The 16157-nt window shown below is 38.4% G+C and overlaps 1 protein-coding gene and 1 long non-coding RNA gene across 7 annotated transcripts in view; one reads left to right on the forward strand and one right to left on the reverse strand.

The window, feature by feature from the left end:
- Positions 1 to 86: 86 nt before the first annotated feature.
- On the forward strand, positions 87 to 4433 carry LOC108493466. The gene is made up of 4 exons (XR_001873476.1): positions 87 to 356; positions 1389 to 1498; positions 2215 to 2308; positions 4053 to 4433. It is a non-coding gene; the product is annotated as an uncharacterized LOC108493466 (long non-coding RNA).
- Positions 4434 to 8743: 4310 nt separating this feature from the next.
- The window catches only part of SH2D4B (SH2 domain containing 4B), a 65270-nt gene continuing 57856 nt past the window's right edge, over positions 8744 to 16157 (reverse strand). For 4 of the 6 annotated variants that reach the window (XM_017806904.1, XM_017806907.1, XM_017806908.1 and 1 more), the window contains 2 exons: positions 11960 to 12180; positions 8744 to 9400 (listed from right to left, as the gene is read on the reverse strand). In XM_017806904.1, coding sequence (XP_017662393.1) covers positions 9308 to 9400; positions 11960 to 12180 — 314 coding nt within the window. In that variant the 3' untranslated portion in view covers positions 8744 to 9307. Of the gene's footprint in view, positions 9401 to 11959; positions 12197 to 16157 lie in introns of those variants that run through there. The other 2 variants (XM_017806905.1, XM_017806909.1) reach the window with 2 other exon arrangements.

The raw sequence follows: 16157 nt of genomic DNA on the forward strand, positions 1-16157 counted from the left end.
GCTGCAGCCACCAGCCCCTCCAGCCACCGCGGCAGAGCCACAGGATCCCCTCCCGAGCCCTCACAGGTCACAAGATTGGTCAGGTTGGAAGGGACCTCAGTGGGTCATCTGGTCCAACCTCCCTGCTCAAGCAGGGTCATCCTGGAGGACATGGCACAGGACTGCAGCCAGACAGCTCTGGAATATCCAGCGAGGGAGACTCCTCTCACAGTGACCAGGACGGGCCGGGGTGCGGCTCCTCCATCCAGCCGCCCCTCAGACGCACCAGGGCCACAGAGCAGGAGCGGAGTAAAGGGGGAATCCACTAGAACTGGTGACATAAAGCAAAGCCAGGCAGTGAATCCTGATCAGTTCAGGTGAGTTCAAATCGATCAAGGGAATTTTACCCCACACAAAGAGAGAAGTGTTTGATTGATACTTATCTCGAGTTTTCTCTCGGGGCAGCCGCCCTCAGCCAGCCCCACTCCGTGGCTGCAGGTCTGCCCCACAACCACTGTGTGTTATCACCCAACACCTCATTGCTCCCCATCATTGCTCAAAGACTCGTCTCCAGGGGATGTTTATCCTTAGGTAGCTCTGAGGAACCTCAGACTGCCTCGCCCACATCACACCGAGGCACCAGTGGATGCTCCCCTGTGTGTGCTGTACCAGGATCGCCCAGTGCCAACCCTGTGTGACATGGCCTGGGGTGTGGAGCACAGGCCTGGAGCTAAACTGTCAGGAAAAGTCAATTTAAGCTTCAGTAGAAGTAGTATTATCTTGTCATATTTTTTTATTGATATACAGTAGGGCAAAAACATTATGAAATACCACTTGATTAGGTCACGTGGCTTAGAGGACGACTAAGAAAGAATTTCTACAAAGGAATAAAATAATTCCTCCACTTTGCTGTACAGATGGCTCCAAGACAATGTAAGAGTTGTTGGAGCTTCTCAAGATTCTTAAATTTCTTATTCTGTGGCAAACATAGCCTGGTAGGATTTACACACGGAAAGCCCTTGTACCCATACTCTGCCGAGGCCAGTGGCAGGACATCTGTACTTCCCAGGCTGGGCTGAGGGGGATGTCATGGATGGCACTGTTCCAGCAGTGCTGGGGGATTATTCTGACAACAGTTACAGGCTCCTCCTGCAGTTTTCAAGAAGGGAACTCAATTCATGACCATGTTGTACTTCCCTGTGCATAGTTAATTACTGCATGACCCTGCAGACTTTTAAACCATTTCAGATCCTCCCTGAATCCCCAGCCAGTATTCCAAGAGTCAATCTGTTCCCAACTACACCACTGTGCCATTTACAAGGATCCAGCTATCAGCTTCAAACCCCACATTTTCCCATTGTCTCTCACAGTAGAAACAAGTTTATTAATGTCTTCAATCTTTATTACAGCTGATTACAAGGATGCCACCATTCTACAGAAACAAAGTTATCAGCAAAAAAAAAATCTGAAAAACTATTATCTGTCTAGCCTTTGAGAACTTCATCTGATATTGAAACAGGTAAAGCAACATAATTCAGTCTCAAGTAGGGCACTCTGTTCCATTAAAATTTCATTGATTTGCTGCTGATAGAAAATGAACCACTAAAGACATTGATAAAAAAGCTTTATAAAGGGATATGGCAAGTGATCATCAATTACTGAAGTGTAACTTGAAATGAACTTTAGCACTGAGGGCAGGTGCAGACACAGGATTACAAACAGTATTAGCCAGTAGGCAGGTTTCTCCTTGGTTGTTGTGAGTTTGGTTCATTATTAATAAGTCTGGGGGAGGAAGAGAGAGAAAAAAAAAAGCCCCGATGCCTCTTAATTTATCACCTTTATCTGTGTCCCAAAGTTAAAGCATTCAAGCCTTTTCAAACCACCTTGACTGTCTCCTTGGCAGACAGGGTATTTTTAGCCCACTGGATTTGAACTGCTTCCGAGAACAGATGGGATAGCACTTCATGACTATATGTGTGGTGCTGTAGAACAGAATGAATAAAAAATGACCCGGCTGTGAAATCCTTATTCCCCACTTTCTTCTCATTGACTTCAACAAATTGTGAACATGTCTGTTCACCAAGAGGAAAACAATGTCTTGCCAGCTCCATAATGCCTCTTTTTTCCTTTTGCAAACTGATCCTTATCTAGGGTGGGGAGGGGGACGTACTTTTTTTTCTTTTCATGGTAATATTTCAAAGTTTCAAAAGTTTTCACACTCTCTCCTGACCCCAGGTCTCCTTGAATAATCAGTGGTCTTTGGCAGAGGAGTTGAGATCACACTGACCTGGAACTCTGGATGAAGTCTATGTTTCTAGTCCAGCCTGAGGTGAACAACTGGAGTCCAAGCTACTCATTTTCTCCACACTACAGTGACTATTCTGTGGGATGTTTCACTTTTACACATAACTGGTTCATTGCAAATGTTTCCATTTTGTATTTGCACACGTAGTCAGAACTTTGCATTCTTAATCAGAAACCTTAATCCAGGATGAGATTTCTATTGTGAATAGTCACAATGACTACTTAGAAAATTAGATCCTTTTTTTTGCAGAAGCTCATGACTAGACTTAGTCTTTTACATAACCATTGATAGAATTAATCTTTTTTAGAGAAACTGGAACAGCAGGCTTAATTTCCACTATGTTATTTATTATTCTATTTAAATTAATTATTTTTCAGTGCTCACACTTTTTAGTAATGTATAAATGTAAATCATATTGTAAGAATCCAAGCATGTAACACCAAATATTCAAAACTGTGAATGACATACATCAGGTTTTTTTATTGAACTCATTTTCCTAGCTTGATTTTTTTTTTGGAGAAAATTATCTAGGGTCTTATTTAAACCTTCATGAATTTATTTCAGTCATCGAATCAGATATTTAATGGGCTTGACATTTTGAATAACTGCTCCCTGGGTATTTCCATTTTTCCTTAGAAGAAAACTAGCACTAAGGGAGAGAATGGATACCTAATGAAATGTCAAAAACATTCAATATCTGTATTGAATTTTGAGCCTAATGTAACACATTTTCTTTTAGGGATGAATGAAAAAAATAGAATTTTTCTGTGCTAGATTTTTGCTTACTTTTCATATTTTCTGCAATTAAAAATGCCTTTAGATACTTTTAAATGTTGTTTTTACTCTAAAAAATTGAAACAATTCCATGGAGCTTTTTATTTTGAAAACAAAATTTCTCCATTAAGAATTATCAATGGGAGATTTTAGCGTAGCTCAATTTCTTTCTGTGGAAAGTGAAAAATGATTCTGACAGGTAACCCTAAAAAAAGATTTTCATATTTATCAACTAAGGACTGCCACATGAACTCCAGTGAATGTTGTGGGGGCTCAGCATTGGAATTCAGTGAACATTTTCATCCCACAGAACAGTTTGTTCACACACATGTATCTACTGTTTTCTTATTAAAAAATGGAGATAGGTTCCAGTGTAGCACATAGATCTCTGAAATTCAAAATGAATGAACCAGCATGCTGTGAGTACGGCACATAACAGGTAACAAAATGTTATCTAGAAGTCAGACCTTCACTGTCAGAATTTTTTTTTTCTAGGATTCCTTGAGAGAAAAGGTTAACAGTAAAAATTATAATGAAACATATACTTTAACACATCTTCCATTGCACTGGATTTGAATGACTTAGTAAAAACATATTTCTCATTAGCTTCAGGCTATCCCAAGCAAGACAACTTTGAGAATCAAGAACAGATATAAGTCCAACAGGCTGGCTGTCTTAGTAATGGGAGATCACTGTACAGCTCTCAGAAGTGACTTGTAGGCCATTATCAAGCTTAAATTCCTAAATGAGAAAACATTTTCTTGTTTTCAGTATTGATATTTCCTACAGGAAAGCAGTATAACCAGGGGTAGCTTTATTCTTCATTGACTTTTTAATTGCTATAAAAGTCACATTATGCTTTATGTGGTAAGCAGTGTTTAGCATTTGTGTATCCTGACATGCATTATACATTTAAAAATTTTCTGCCATAAATATCCAACAGTACTACCTATTAACACTTGTCTAAGACAACTATGTCTGATTTTCCTTTCAGGCAATCTATGTTCTATCAATTTGTGGGATCAGAGGTGCATTAAGATTGGCCATGTCTTCATGTGCACTGACCATCAATGACGACAATCATACAATCAGAAGGATTAACTTCTAGCAAACAAGAATTTGCAACCACTCCTTGCTCTACACACCTATGCACAAAATATGTCTTTATCATGTGCTTGATCTGCATAGTTCTGTACCATTCCTGGGGCACTGTAATACTACTCATTGAACTCCCTTTGTGCCCTTTACATACCCAGTAGAAACACCTTCCTGTTGCTGCTGTGTAAAGAAAACAGTAACCACAGGCCTCAGCACAGGTCCTCTGAATACAAAGCGGGAAAAACAGTAAATCTCACAGGAAATACTTCATTCAAGCTTTGCCTGTAAAATTACATGGAATTGTAAAATTACATGGAATAAAATAGTCCTGCCTCTTCTCTCTTTTCTCTCCATGGTTTTGAGCATATGACCTTCTCCCACACACAGTTCTCGCTAAAACTGAGAACAAGGGAGAAAAGGCAGCTAAACTTTAAGGGAAACACTAACATGCTAAGTGTTTCCTTTGTGCATAGATCAAAAGAACATGATTAGGACCAAACTCAATGTCTAGTCTCTTTTGATGTTATTTCTCCTCCATAGGCAAAATCACTTCTTGATATATAATAAAGATACCATAAAATGTTACCTTCATTTAAAACTATGGAAGAAATTCCAAGAGCGAAAAAAACCAACTCATTGAAGGCTCCAGCCTAGAAGAAAATTTGCATTAGCTATGGGCCATCATGTAAATATACTAGCTACAGGACTAATCACTAGCAGTAAACAAATATTTGAAGAGAAGGCTTCACACAGCACTTGCATGGCAAGAAATTAGCCATAAAAATCAATTATGCATCATTATCATCAGACAGTATGCATCCAGGAGATTCATCTCAGGAAACACAAACCAAGCATCTGGTCAAGTGCAAACACCTCATTTTGCAATTTATAGCCCAGCCAGGGACACATCATTCACAGAGGTCACTTACCTTATCCTCTCGGGAAGGGAAAAAGGAATCTTAAAGCAAAGGCATAATGAAACAGTAAAGAAAGTCAGTCCTTGAAAATCACTGAAAAATAAACTCTAAGCTGTGAATAATGCAAACAAATTTATTCATATAAAGGAAGAGAAAAGTTTCTCCTACTGTGAACTGCCACATTCTGCTCAAGATGAGGTTTCTATTGTGGCTTTATGTAAAGGGAAGAATTTAGGGTGCAGTGAAGAGTGGAGTAACTCCATTAGTGCTCTATATTCACGCTTGTGGTGACCAAGGGAAGACTGAGCAGAAGTGGATCCCTAGTTCATACAAAATTAAATTCTTTTACTGTCGTCAGCTTATTTATCCTGCTTCACTTCAGCAATGGAATAGGTTTTATTAATTCAATTCAAAGTGATTGAAACCTAGTGGAAGTTCTCACTCTGAATCAGGTCTTTGGAAAGAGTTTCTACTCAGTAAGCCTGAAACTAAATCTCTGTTATAAAAAAAAATTTAGGTATTTGTTTCTTGAGGCAGATGCTATCTCCTTTTGCTTAGTACTTGTTCAGGACAATAGGGTTTTAGTACTTCAAATAATAATCCAGGACAACTATTATAAAACTAATACATAAATACTCATACTACATCATTATTCCATTAATAATGAGGTAATAGACTGGCATCTATATTCTTTGAGTAGCCTTGAAAATCTCCACGATTGCTGTCTCTTTCTTTGCTTGGTTTTTGTTCTTTTTTTTAGAGAAGAGAGAGTATTAAATTGGAGATGTCTATGTACAATAACAGATTAAAACAAAATTCAAAAGAACAGATGGATCTGTGGATCCAGGAAGAAGCAAGAATAAATCCTCAAGAGATGCTTTTTCAAAGATACCTTCAAACAAGGTTGGGACCTCGTGTGTCATTGGTGTGAAACAGACATGAGAAAACTTCAATTCATTTAAGTTTTCCTTCTTGCTGTAGTATTTTTCCTTATGAAACACAATTACCACGGTAGGTCTCTCAGTGTATTCCCAATGGTCTCATCAACAAGAAATAGTGACAGAAAATCTTACAATGAAAATCCATAACATGCACCTCTTATGACTCAACAACAGGTACCACTAGAAAGGAGGTTAAAAAGCAAGATTGGAAGGTCATTGTGTGATGAAATATAGGTAGCAATTGCAGACAAGGAAATGACAGCATTATGAACATATTTTTACCCAATGATGAACAGCTTCAGACAGCATTACATGTAGAGGCAGAGTGAAGCAGATGGAGCATTCAAGGCTGCAGTACAGACCAGCCCAACTATTAACATTCAAGAGTGTAAAATCTAGCTCCAAGGTAGATTGTTAGCTCAAAGATGAAATCTTGCAGAGAGAAAAGGAGGTAGCAGCACCCAGTCTTCCTCCCAGAGCAGCAAAAAAAAAAAAAAATCCAAAATGCTTTCAAAGCAGTGGGATAAGCACATTTCCCCCTTTCTTATTTTCTTAATTTTCCATATTTACTCCTTCCCTGCTTTTCCTTCTATTCTTCCTATTAACTGGCTTACCTTTTCATAGTCCACTTATTTTTTTGGAAGGCAGTAAGAAGCATCTGTTAGCTTAGAAAAGATCTCCATGCTTGTACTTCACTCAAATATATTGGAAACAGCTACACATTTCTACCAAGGAAAGCTTTTGTTTTTCTTAATTTCTGCTACCTACAATCTCCTTTTGTTTCCCTCAAAATTTACCTTCAGTTAAGTGCACTATATTTCATTGCTGCTGCTGCTCCTGGTTATATATTGTTGAGTTTTTCTTTACTGTAACTCTATGAATTGACTGGCTATTTTTCATTAATTTTGCAGGGCTATGGAGAAAAAAAAAAAGCAATTTCTTTACTTTAGAATTCTGCCATTTATTAGCATAATAAAACTCTCACAAAATTGCAGTTTTCTGAGTAATATCATGTGCAGGAGAACTTACAAGGGCTTTATTTTAAAGCTAGGTAAAACTTAGACTGAGAAATAGATGGAATTCAGATAGAAAAATTTAGAAAATTAGAATTTAGGGAATGTACTCTGAAGTGACAACGATGATGCTGTTCTGATTTTAATCACATCACAAGAGGCCACATAAGCTAGAGCTGATATTTCCAATCCTTCTTAATGGCTAAACAAAACACAAGCAGGTGCTGGGAAGTGTGACTCTAGAAATAAATAGATGTATTATTTTCAGTTTCTGAATGTGAATTCCATGTGGAACGAGTTCTTCAATATTGTGTCTATAAATATTCACAGAACTGTGCACCATGGGTTGAGTAATCTTCCAAAAACTTTGTAATTTGCATGTCTTCTAGCATGCCTAGCACCTTTTCCAAAGAGAAGGTGTGCCATTTTATGGTGGGGTTTTTTTTGTTGTTCTTGGTTTGTTTGCTTGTGGGGTTTTTTTTAAGTTCATAAAGGAAAAACACCGGTCTGCAAAGATGCCTAGGTGTCTAAATACCACCTTAATTGTTCAGTACCACCTCTGGACCCTCAGTCCTACACAGCCAGCTGCTGCTTTCTGGCCTCAGGGTAAGTCTATGGATACCTTAACTTTAAAAATCCCTTCCCCTTCTCCTTCAAAGTAGGGATCCAGTTGTTCTGTGATGGAACATGTGCAGCTGCGAATGATTCCAGGCCAAGGTGATTCTAGAGATGCCTTTTATAGATGGAACAAGTGCAGAGCTGGTTTCTCAGAGGAAGCATCTGGTAGGTAGTGAGGCTCTTTGGAAAAATGAACCACGAAGTTACAGTAACACATATGGATTGCTCCACATTACACCTCAAAATACACATCACATATGAAAAGCACAGAGAAACTCCCTATTAAAGTCATGGCTTTGACACTATCCAATAGGTACACATCTTCTTCCCTCATGTTCCACTTCACTCTTGAAACAAATCAGTTACATGCAAAACTGTCACAACCCTGTTATTTGAAATATTGCCCTGCAAAATTAATGCCTGGAGCTGAAAAAATCTCACCTCTATATTCAGCAGTTTCTATCTGGCCATTCATGGGAACAGAGCACAGGAAGGTAATAGGAACAGTTTTGCAGGTCTCTCACTCCATTTTCTGAATTGACTGCCCTAGTAGTGTCCAGTCCTGCAATGAAACAATGCAGGACTACATCTATACCATGTGACAGCCCAGAGTGCAAGAATGGCTGAGACACAAATTTCAAGAGGACAAATTAACTACTGTGATGATATTTTATTATTTTTATAGTCCGCAAGCTAAGCAACTACTCCACAGATCTCAGCTCCTGGTCTATTTACATGGGGTTAATACATATAGCAGATGGATGAGGAACACATTATGTGCATCTTTTTTAAACATAAAATAGCACGATGATAATGTAATTAGTTGTACCTTTTCTATGTACAAATATACCAGCCCACTAGCACTTATAACTCTGCTAAGGAAAATACCTGGTCCTACAGCAAAGTAAAGCTAGAAATGTCCAGTGTGTCTCTTGCACATCTAAAAGTAGAAAACATGACAAGGACAGTGAGAGAATTGCAGCAAGTCAAACTGTTTTCTTTAGAATAAACTGACCACTTACTGTACAGGAGTAAAGTTTCTTCCAAGGCTGCTGGACTGCATGAAATTGTAAATATAATGTGTATGACCTTGTTCTGTCTCTGCTGTGAGGAATTTTGTAGGCCTGAATTCAAAAGCATAATGCCAAGTTTCAAGCTACACCTACCTATCTAAGCAATCACAAACTGCAAAAGGATGTTTTAAGGCTGCTTCTCTTGTTATCAAAAGTGCACCACCAAGTAATGAGATTGTCAACAAAACCTGACAAACCTTGCTTTGGAAAAAAGAATCTGTTCACCAACACTGATACTTCCCACAGTACTCTATGAAGAGTTCCTGGCTGTGCTTCTTGCTGCATCAGACATGAAAAAATTAGGATAGGAAGGTAGCATTCAGTGCAATTGGCCACAATACCTTGAAAATTTTCTGGGAGTAGTTCTCTTTAGTAATTTGCTGGTAATTTCTCACCTTTCACTTGCTAGCAACATGAATAATAATGATAAATCAGATGCAAAACAGGAATAGTTTAGGCCTTCTTTTGAGGATATTTTTGGCCACAAGACCAGTGGCTTTGGAAGTTTGTTAAATACTTTCAATGTTTACTTTTGTAGCTATTTATTACTACAGCTATCCAGAATGCATCCCTGTTAGTCCTGGATCAGTTACTCAAACAAAGGACTATAGTCTGGTGGATTCTTCTGCTGTCCACATGGCTCCAGTAGTAGCTCCCCACCCGATGATGTGATGATTTCTTCCTGGAAAGATAAAACCAATTAAAATATCAAGGATCTAAGCCTTCCTTATCTTCTAAGAATAGCAATAAAGACCATCACTCCACTGTCATTGGCAACCAATTATGAATAAACACTTGATAAAATAATTACAGATCAGAAAAGGGATCCTATCAACTAATCATTTTCTTCATGCTTTGTTTATCTTGTACTTACCCTGGTAGTAACTTGTGTATTAGTGTACGCAATCAATGTACGCAAGAGGCTGAGGTTTGTACTACTTGCAAGTTGCTACACTACTTAGGAAAACCAGCTACAGATGCCCATAAAGGATGTTCTTATGGGTTAATTTAACAGACATATGCCAGTCTTCCTATGCTATTTCCACAGTCATTTCATAGGATGAAAGAAGCTTCCCTGGGCAGACAGAGCAAGAGTTCAACGTTGACTGCTCACACACAACACGAACAACTTTCTGACTGATTACTGAAAGGGAAAAAGACCCTCAAAGAGAAGTCCATGCAACCCATGGGGTGAGAAAGTATACCCTTGACAAAAATAGTCCTGAAGAAAGCAGCATTTTCTCCAAATGATACAGCAATAGCTGCAAGAGAAAGTGTGCCCACAGCACAACCATTTACATACAGATTGCTTAGTTGGTTACCAGAAGACTTTGGGACTCTTGACAGTGTACTTCACCAGAAAGAGCAGGAAGAAAAGCTTCAAAGAAAACCACGTGACAGACAGGATGATGCCTCCTGAAGGGATTGCCAAAGAGACTGATTTAATATAGCTATAAGCTAGACAGTTAAGAGAATTGTGCGTTGACATTAAAGATGAACCAGTTTCTCTGATAGACTTCCTACAGGGGCAGCTATTAACTGTTATCAGGGGACACCTAAGAAAGTGTTGGTTTTTTCGTTTTAATGGCAGGAACTAAAAGTCATTCTGCTTCTGACAAGTGCCCTACTGCTGTCTGTAAATAGATGTGTCTCTAATACACTGATTGCTTAGCATGAGCTGTGATGAAAATACAGGAACGTAGCTGGAGCAGAGCTGGTTGGAATTGGTTGTCACTGTCACCCCTCTACAGGAGCAGAGAGGATACTACATGAGCAAGAGGTCCTACATCCAGCACCTGACAATCTGCATTTGAGGTGTTGCATATCTGCTTTTCTTTCCCTGACAAGCCTCTGGTTTGACTCTTTCCAGTTGTACTGGGTCTGGCTAGAGTAGAGTTAACTTTCTTCACAGCAGCCTGTGCTGAATTGAGATCTTGTGTTCTGAATTTGTGGCTAAGATAGTATTGATAACACACCACGGTTCTGGCCATTGCTGATCAGTTCTTGCACAGAATCAAGGCTCTCTTTTTCCTACTTGGGCCCTGCTGGCAGAGTAGGTTGGAAATAAGAGAGAAGCTAGGAGGGGACACAGTCCTGCTGGTTGACCCAAACTGGCCAAAAGGATATTCCATACCATATAATGTCATGCTCAGCAATAAAAACTGAGGCAGAGGAAGAAGAAGGGAACAGGGGATTTTGGCTTCCAAGGTGGCCATTGAGAGAAGATTTCATCAAATTAGGGGGGGATGTGTTTTTTAGTCAAATGGGACACCTACTATATCCCCATATGGAAATACAACTTGTGGACATGTAACAGTGATCCGTGAGGGGACACTAAGACAACACTAAACAGATGTTGCAAACTAGGTGAGGTAAAAAAAAGATTTAAAAGAGGGGGAATTTAGAAGAAAAATAACCTTTGTGAGGCTGAACACTTAAAAAATAAAAAGGTGTGAAGAAAAGGAGGAGCAAAAAATGTATAAAATTAATTAGAGATAAGAGTGAGAAAAGGATAAAAAAAGGGGAAAGGAACTAGAAAAGAGATGATGTAGAGAAATTCTAAGGGTGGCTAAGAAAAAAGCAATTAAAACTGATGAAGGTGGAGAGAGATATAAGATCATGAAAACAACTTATGCTATCAGAAACAGTGTTACTGTTTAGTTACAGTCTGGCAACAGGAAACAAAAGTCAGAGGCAAAGTAATTCAAACCCACGTAAAGTCGAGTAGTAAACTACTCTTGTAAGATTGCTTTGGGTAATAAGGAGTGACCCTTAACATGTCCCTGAAAGGGAACCCCTCCATGTTCTCTTCACCCTCTTTACTGCAGGGCCCCGCTCCCTTGCTTTTGCACATTACAGCCCTCACATCAAAAGGTAGACAAATGCTGAAATTTCATTGAAAGACCTTTCTATGTCATTTCCAATCCAATTTTCCACAGGAAGAAAACTGAAAAAGCATTAGTTCTGTGAGCCCTTATTAGTCCATTTGTAGCCAAGGAGAGCATGTGTTGTATGAGGACACAAATACATGCTGATGCATTTTAAAGAAGGAGAAAAGCCTTCTGATTCACTGCAACAAGAGACACACACTATGAACGTTACAACTAGGCTTAGTGTAGAATATTCTTTCCCCCACTATGGCCATTATTATTTTCCAGTGTGGTTTCAAATTACACAGCTCCTCGTTAAATTATTAATTCGTTCCACTCAGCTATTGATCTCTACCTAGCACAAGTGTTACCTTGTGAAAATCGATGAGATCTGTGAGTGTTGCGTGTCGGTTTGGATCTACCCCCAAGAAGCTGTAGAAATCCCCCGAAGCATCAACCAGGAAATGCTTGAAGCCGCTTTGCTGGCGATAAGACAACGCGTAGCCCCAGATTTTCTCACTGACTCGCACCAGGAATGTGCCTTCAGACTTATTCATCAACAACTCTTCTGCCTCCTGACGGCTGATAATACCTGGCAAAAAAAACCCCTATAGTTATACAGGTAACAAGTCTGTCAGAGGCAACCAAACGCAACAAATACAGAGCAGTGGTGAAACTAAAGTGGTGTCACTTCTGAAGACTGAAACGTTTACATTCAGGAGTAGAAGCAATGGAGATAATATTTATGCTATTTGCTTCTGAGGGATAGCTATAAGATGGAGTCTGGTGGGATAAGCTTTTTAATTCTGTGATTAAGAATTTTTTTTCCCATCCTTACTGCTTTTCCAAAGAAAGTCCATGAATGCAACTGGCCTATCAGACCAGAGAATTCTGTACAAGGGACCATTTAAGCAGATTAGGATGGTTTGGCATTGCAATCTAAATTTGCAATACATTGCTGGTAATTGCAATTATATTGCAGTTTTTTGGACTATTACCTTACAAGTATTTTATAGGTCCTAAAGAAGGAACATAAAGCAAGTGCCAGGAGAAAAAGTATTTGCCTGCTTTTGTACATACACACACACACACACACATATCCATAGATGCACATAGATAAACTGGAGCACAAAGAAATCAAATCCAGCTCATAAACATGGATATGTTAGATTACTTATTCACAGGCTTGCACTTCTAGGAAACATTGTTACAGAGGAAAACAAGAAACAAAGATCATGCTGCATTTCCTTCTGGGACCTTTCAGGCTTAATAGCAGAGTAATAGTCTCCTCCAGTTAAAAACTGTAGCTGTGAGCAAAAAGAGTCCCCACACAAAGAAAAGATTGAATATTGTATTTATTGACCAGAAGTGAGTTCATTTTTATAATTCATAGTGAAAAATAATGACCTATGCACCTTGCTCTACAACAAGAGAAGACAAAAGTAAGTGGGGCTTCTTGCATTATGTGTCATCCTGGGGTCACTTTCTCTGTAAGCTAGTTTACCTCTCTGGACAAGTTCAATCAGGAAAAAAATTTTCTCCCCGTACCCTGGTCACCAAGCAGGGTGAATATAGGTGAATTTATTCCTTTATTGCATGACAAACTTATTTGTCAGGTTGAAAGTATCACCAATTCAGATTTTCAGAGTCTACTTTAAGAAAATTAATTTCTTTTACAGTTTTACTTGATGCAATGGGGCTCAGAGGTCCCTACTGAAATGTCCTCAGTACTAAGAAGAAACATACACACGTATAATTTGCTGAATGACTCTCATTTCTACGTTCTGAAGGATACTACAGCATCTTTGCACCACACACGCGAAACAGGCAGTAAACATGCAAACATAAGCATTTGTTTAGAAACAGCATGTAACTGCTCAGCCAACAGTGTCAATTGCTGCACTTTGCAAAACTAAAAATAGTTTTATTGAAAGTATTCCAAGATGATTTGTTAAAAATTCCTGAACTCTGTTCCGATAAAAAGATAGTACCAATATGAATCCATACTATACAGCATATTATGTGAAACCGTATCACTAGATAACAATATCAGGTGCCACGTGCCAAGAATTACACAAAAATTGATTCTGAAATCACAGAATTTGTTAACCCAGTCTTCTCTCTAATTGGCCTAATTCAAATATACAGGAAAGGTTTTATTCGTGATTATGGTGCCTACTTCCTTGACAAACCTCTGCTGGAAATGAACATAGATGAGCCCCACTAACAAGCCCAGAGCGTTCAATAACAGGAAAGGATAAACAGTCCCATCACCAGCAAATACTGCATTCATTACAATAATCAATATTTATACTGTAATTCCAGATTGAAACCATTCTGGTAATTTTTGGCATAGAAACTGGGTGCTGTTACCTGTTCTCTAAGCAGTGTCAGAACTGTTATGCAGCCTGGATAGGGAGCGAGGTGGCCTAGATAATTTAACCTCTATGAATACAGAGGATTTGTAAAAGAAGGGAGCTGTAAAAAAGTAGAGGTTTTATTATAGGGTGGACACTATTCTTAGGATATTTCTAGGGTTTGAATGACCATCACTATCAAGCATATAATATGAAATTCATTTAGCATCAATTAGTTTAACAGTAAACAATCTGTTTTCATTTTATAATATTAAACTCCTACCAGTGGAGTTAAGACGCTGCAGGCTTCCACATGATGTTAATCTTCTTTGCCAGACCTTATTTTTGTTCTGGGCACTTTATATCATTGAGTAGGTAAGGAATGCTACATTGCTCACAGCCAAGTTCTTTTTTTGTTTTAATTTTCTTTTCTACTAAAAATGGCGTAATAAATTATCAGCCTGACGCTTTCTTTCCTTTCTCTCTTCTGCTTCTGTTAACAGCCCATGAGGAACCATCTCCCCCCAACATCTCCTCCCTCTCCTTGCCTCCCAGTTATTTATTTGTCTCTAGTTCAATTCTTCAGTGGGTGATTATTACAGCAATGAAAGTCTCCATCTACCCTTTGAAAAACATTATCCTGTTCTCAAGACAATTGGAAAAAGAGTGGCACTGTTCACTTCTGAGACAGCTGTAGAGATAGACAACATCTCTGAAAACCCTACATGAACATTTGAAATTGTTTTGGGTAAAATCATGAAACTTTGGTTTCCCAAAGCTCCAGTAAGAGGTTTAGATTCACAGATGCTCTTATTTGTGTTAGTTAGGATATTAATTAGAAATATTATCTAGAAAAGAAACCAGTGATGCTTTGAAAACTAATTTTCCCCTCGCTTTCAATCTTGCTATATATTGTCTTCTAAAACAAACCAAAACCAAAAACAAATGAACAAAGCAAAACAAAAAAAAAAAAAGGAAAAACTGCAACACTGCATCAAACAGTAATCTTTTCACATAAATCATTTAAATAAATGTCTCACAATTAATTGATCTATCATCAGGATCATGATTTAAACTCATCATTTGGCCAAACCCCAGCATATTTGGACAGTAGCTACTCCACTGAAACACATCTTCTACCTGTCATGCCAAAGAATTTCTCTCAGATGTACAAACTGCTGTTGTCTATAACAAACCATAAAGGAGCAGTGAGGTTTTGGCTGAGAGAGGATCAAAGGTGTAAATAACTCCTCTCAAAAGCATGGAAACCCTATAAGTTAGCTTGAGTTTTAGCCCCCTGCCCTCCAGATTCACTGCATCTATCACATTACATGCATCTACCTCTCCACTTTTAACATTCTAGTTTTGCAATGCTTGTAGATATTAACATTTTGAATTCTTAGCTAAAGAATAACATTTTGTAAGACAGTTATTTCGAATCATGGGATATTCATCATCAACTGACATGATCCCAATTAACAGACTCAGTTATAAAACACAGGGCCTATAATGAAAATTTTTAGATGATAGGCATGTCTTAACATCTTTGTTGTAATTATGTTCTTTTCACTGCCACCAGTCTTCCAAAAAGGAAAAAGAACATCCTAATATTTAGGGTGTACTAAGCTCACATGGGAACTGGAGGGTTCATTATGAATTTAGTGAGCACAGCTAAGTCTTGATGCTGCCTTCCAATTTTACAGCAGTCTCAATAGCAGAAAATGCTATTGTGAAATATTATGCAATGACAATTCAGTTTCACACTCTTCCTTCAGCATTATCCTCCATACATCCTTGAGTGAAACTCAGGAGGTGAAATACATAAATATTTGCTATGAAAATGCCATAACAACCCTGAATCCAAACTAGAAAAGCTGATGAACTTTACCAGCAAGGCAAGACTGAAATTATTTTTTCATTATTATACAGATTAAGTTACCTCATATCCATTGTTGTAATCTACCAGTGGTCTAATGTACCATATGTAATAATAATGTCTAAATATACAGATAATTTTGGCTTTTAATGGTCAGTATATTTTAATATACAAATGTGCATTTATATATGTCAAGAGACTGGCTAAGATTAGAGGGACAGCAGGTACAAACACAGCCCTCATTTACCCTCCTGCAATAGAAGGTATCTGCTCAGACAATGTTTTCTCTTCTCGTATTTTTTCATTAGCTTGATCTCAAACACTCTATTGCATGAG

This window comes from Lepidothrix coronata, unplaced genomic scaffold, assembly GCF_001604755.1.
Source record: "Lepidothrix coronata isolate B3197 unplaced genomic scaffold, Lepidothrix_coronata-1.0 Scaffold17, whole genome shotgun sequence".
NCBI lineage: Eukaryota > Metazoa > Chordata > Aves > Passeriformes > Pipridae > Lepidothrix > Lepidothrix coronata.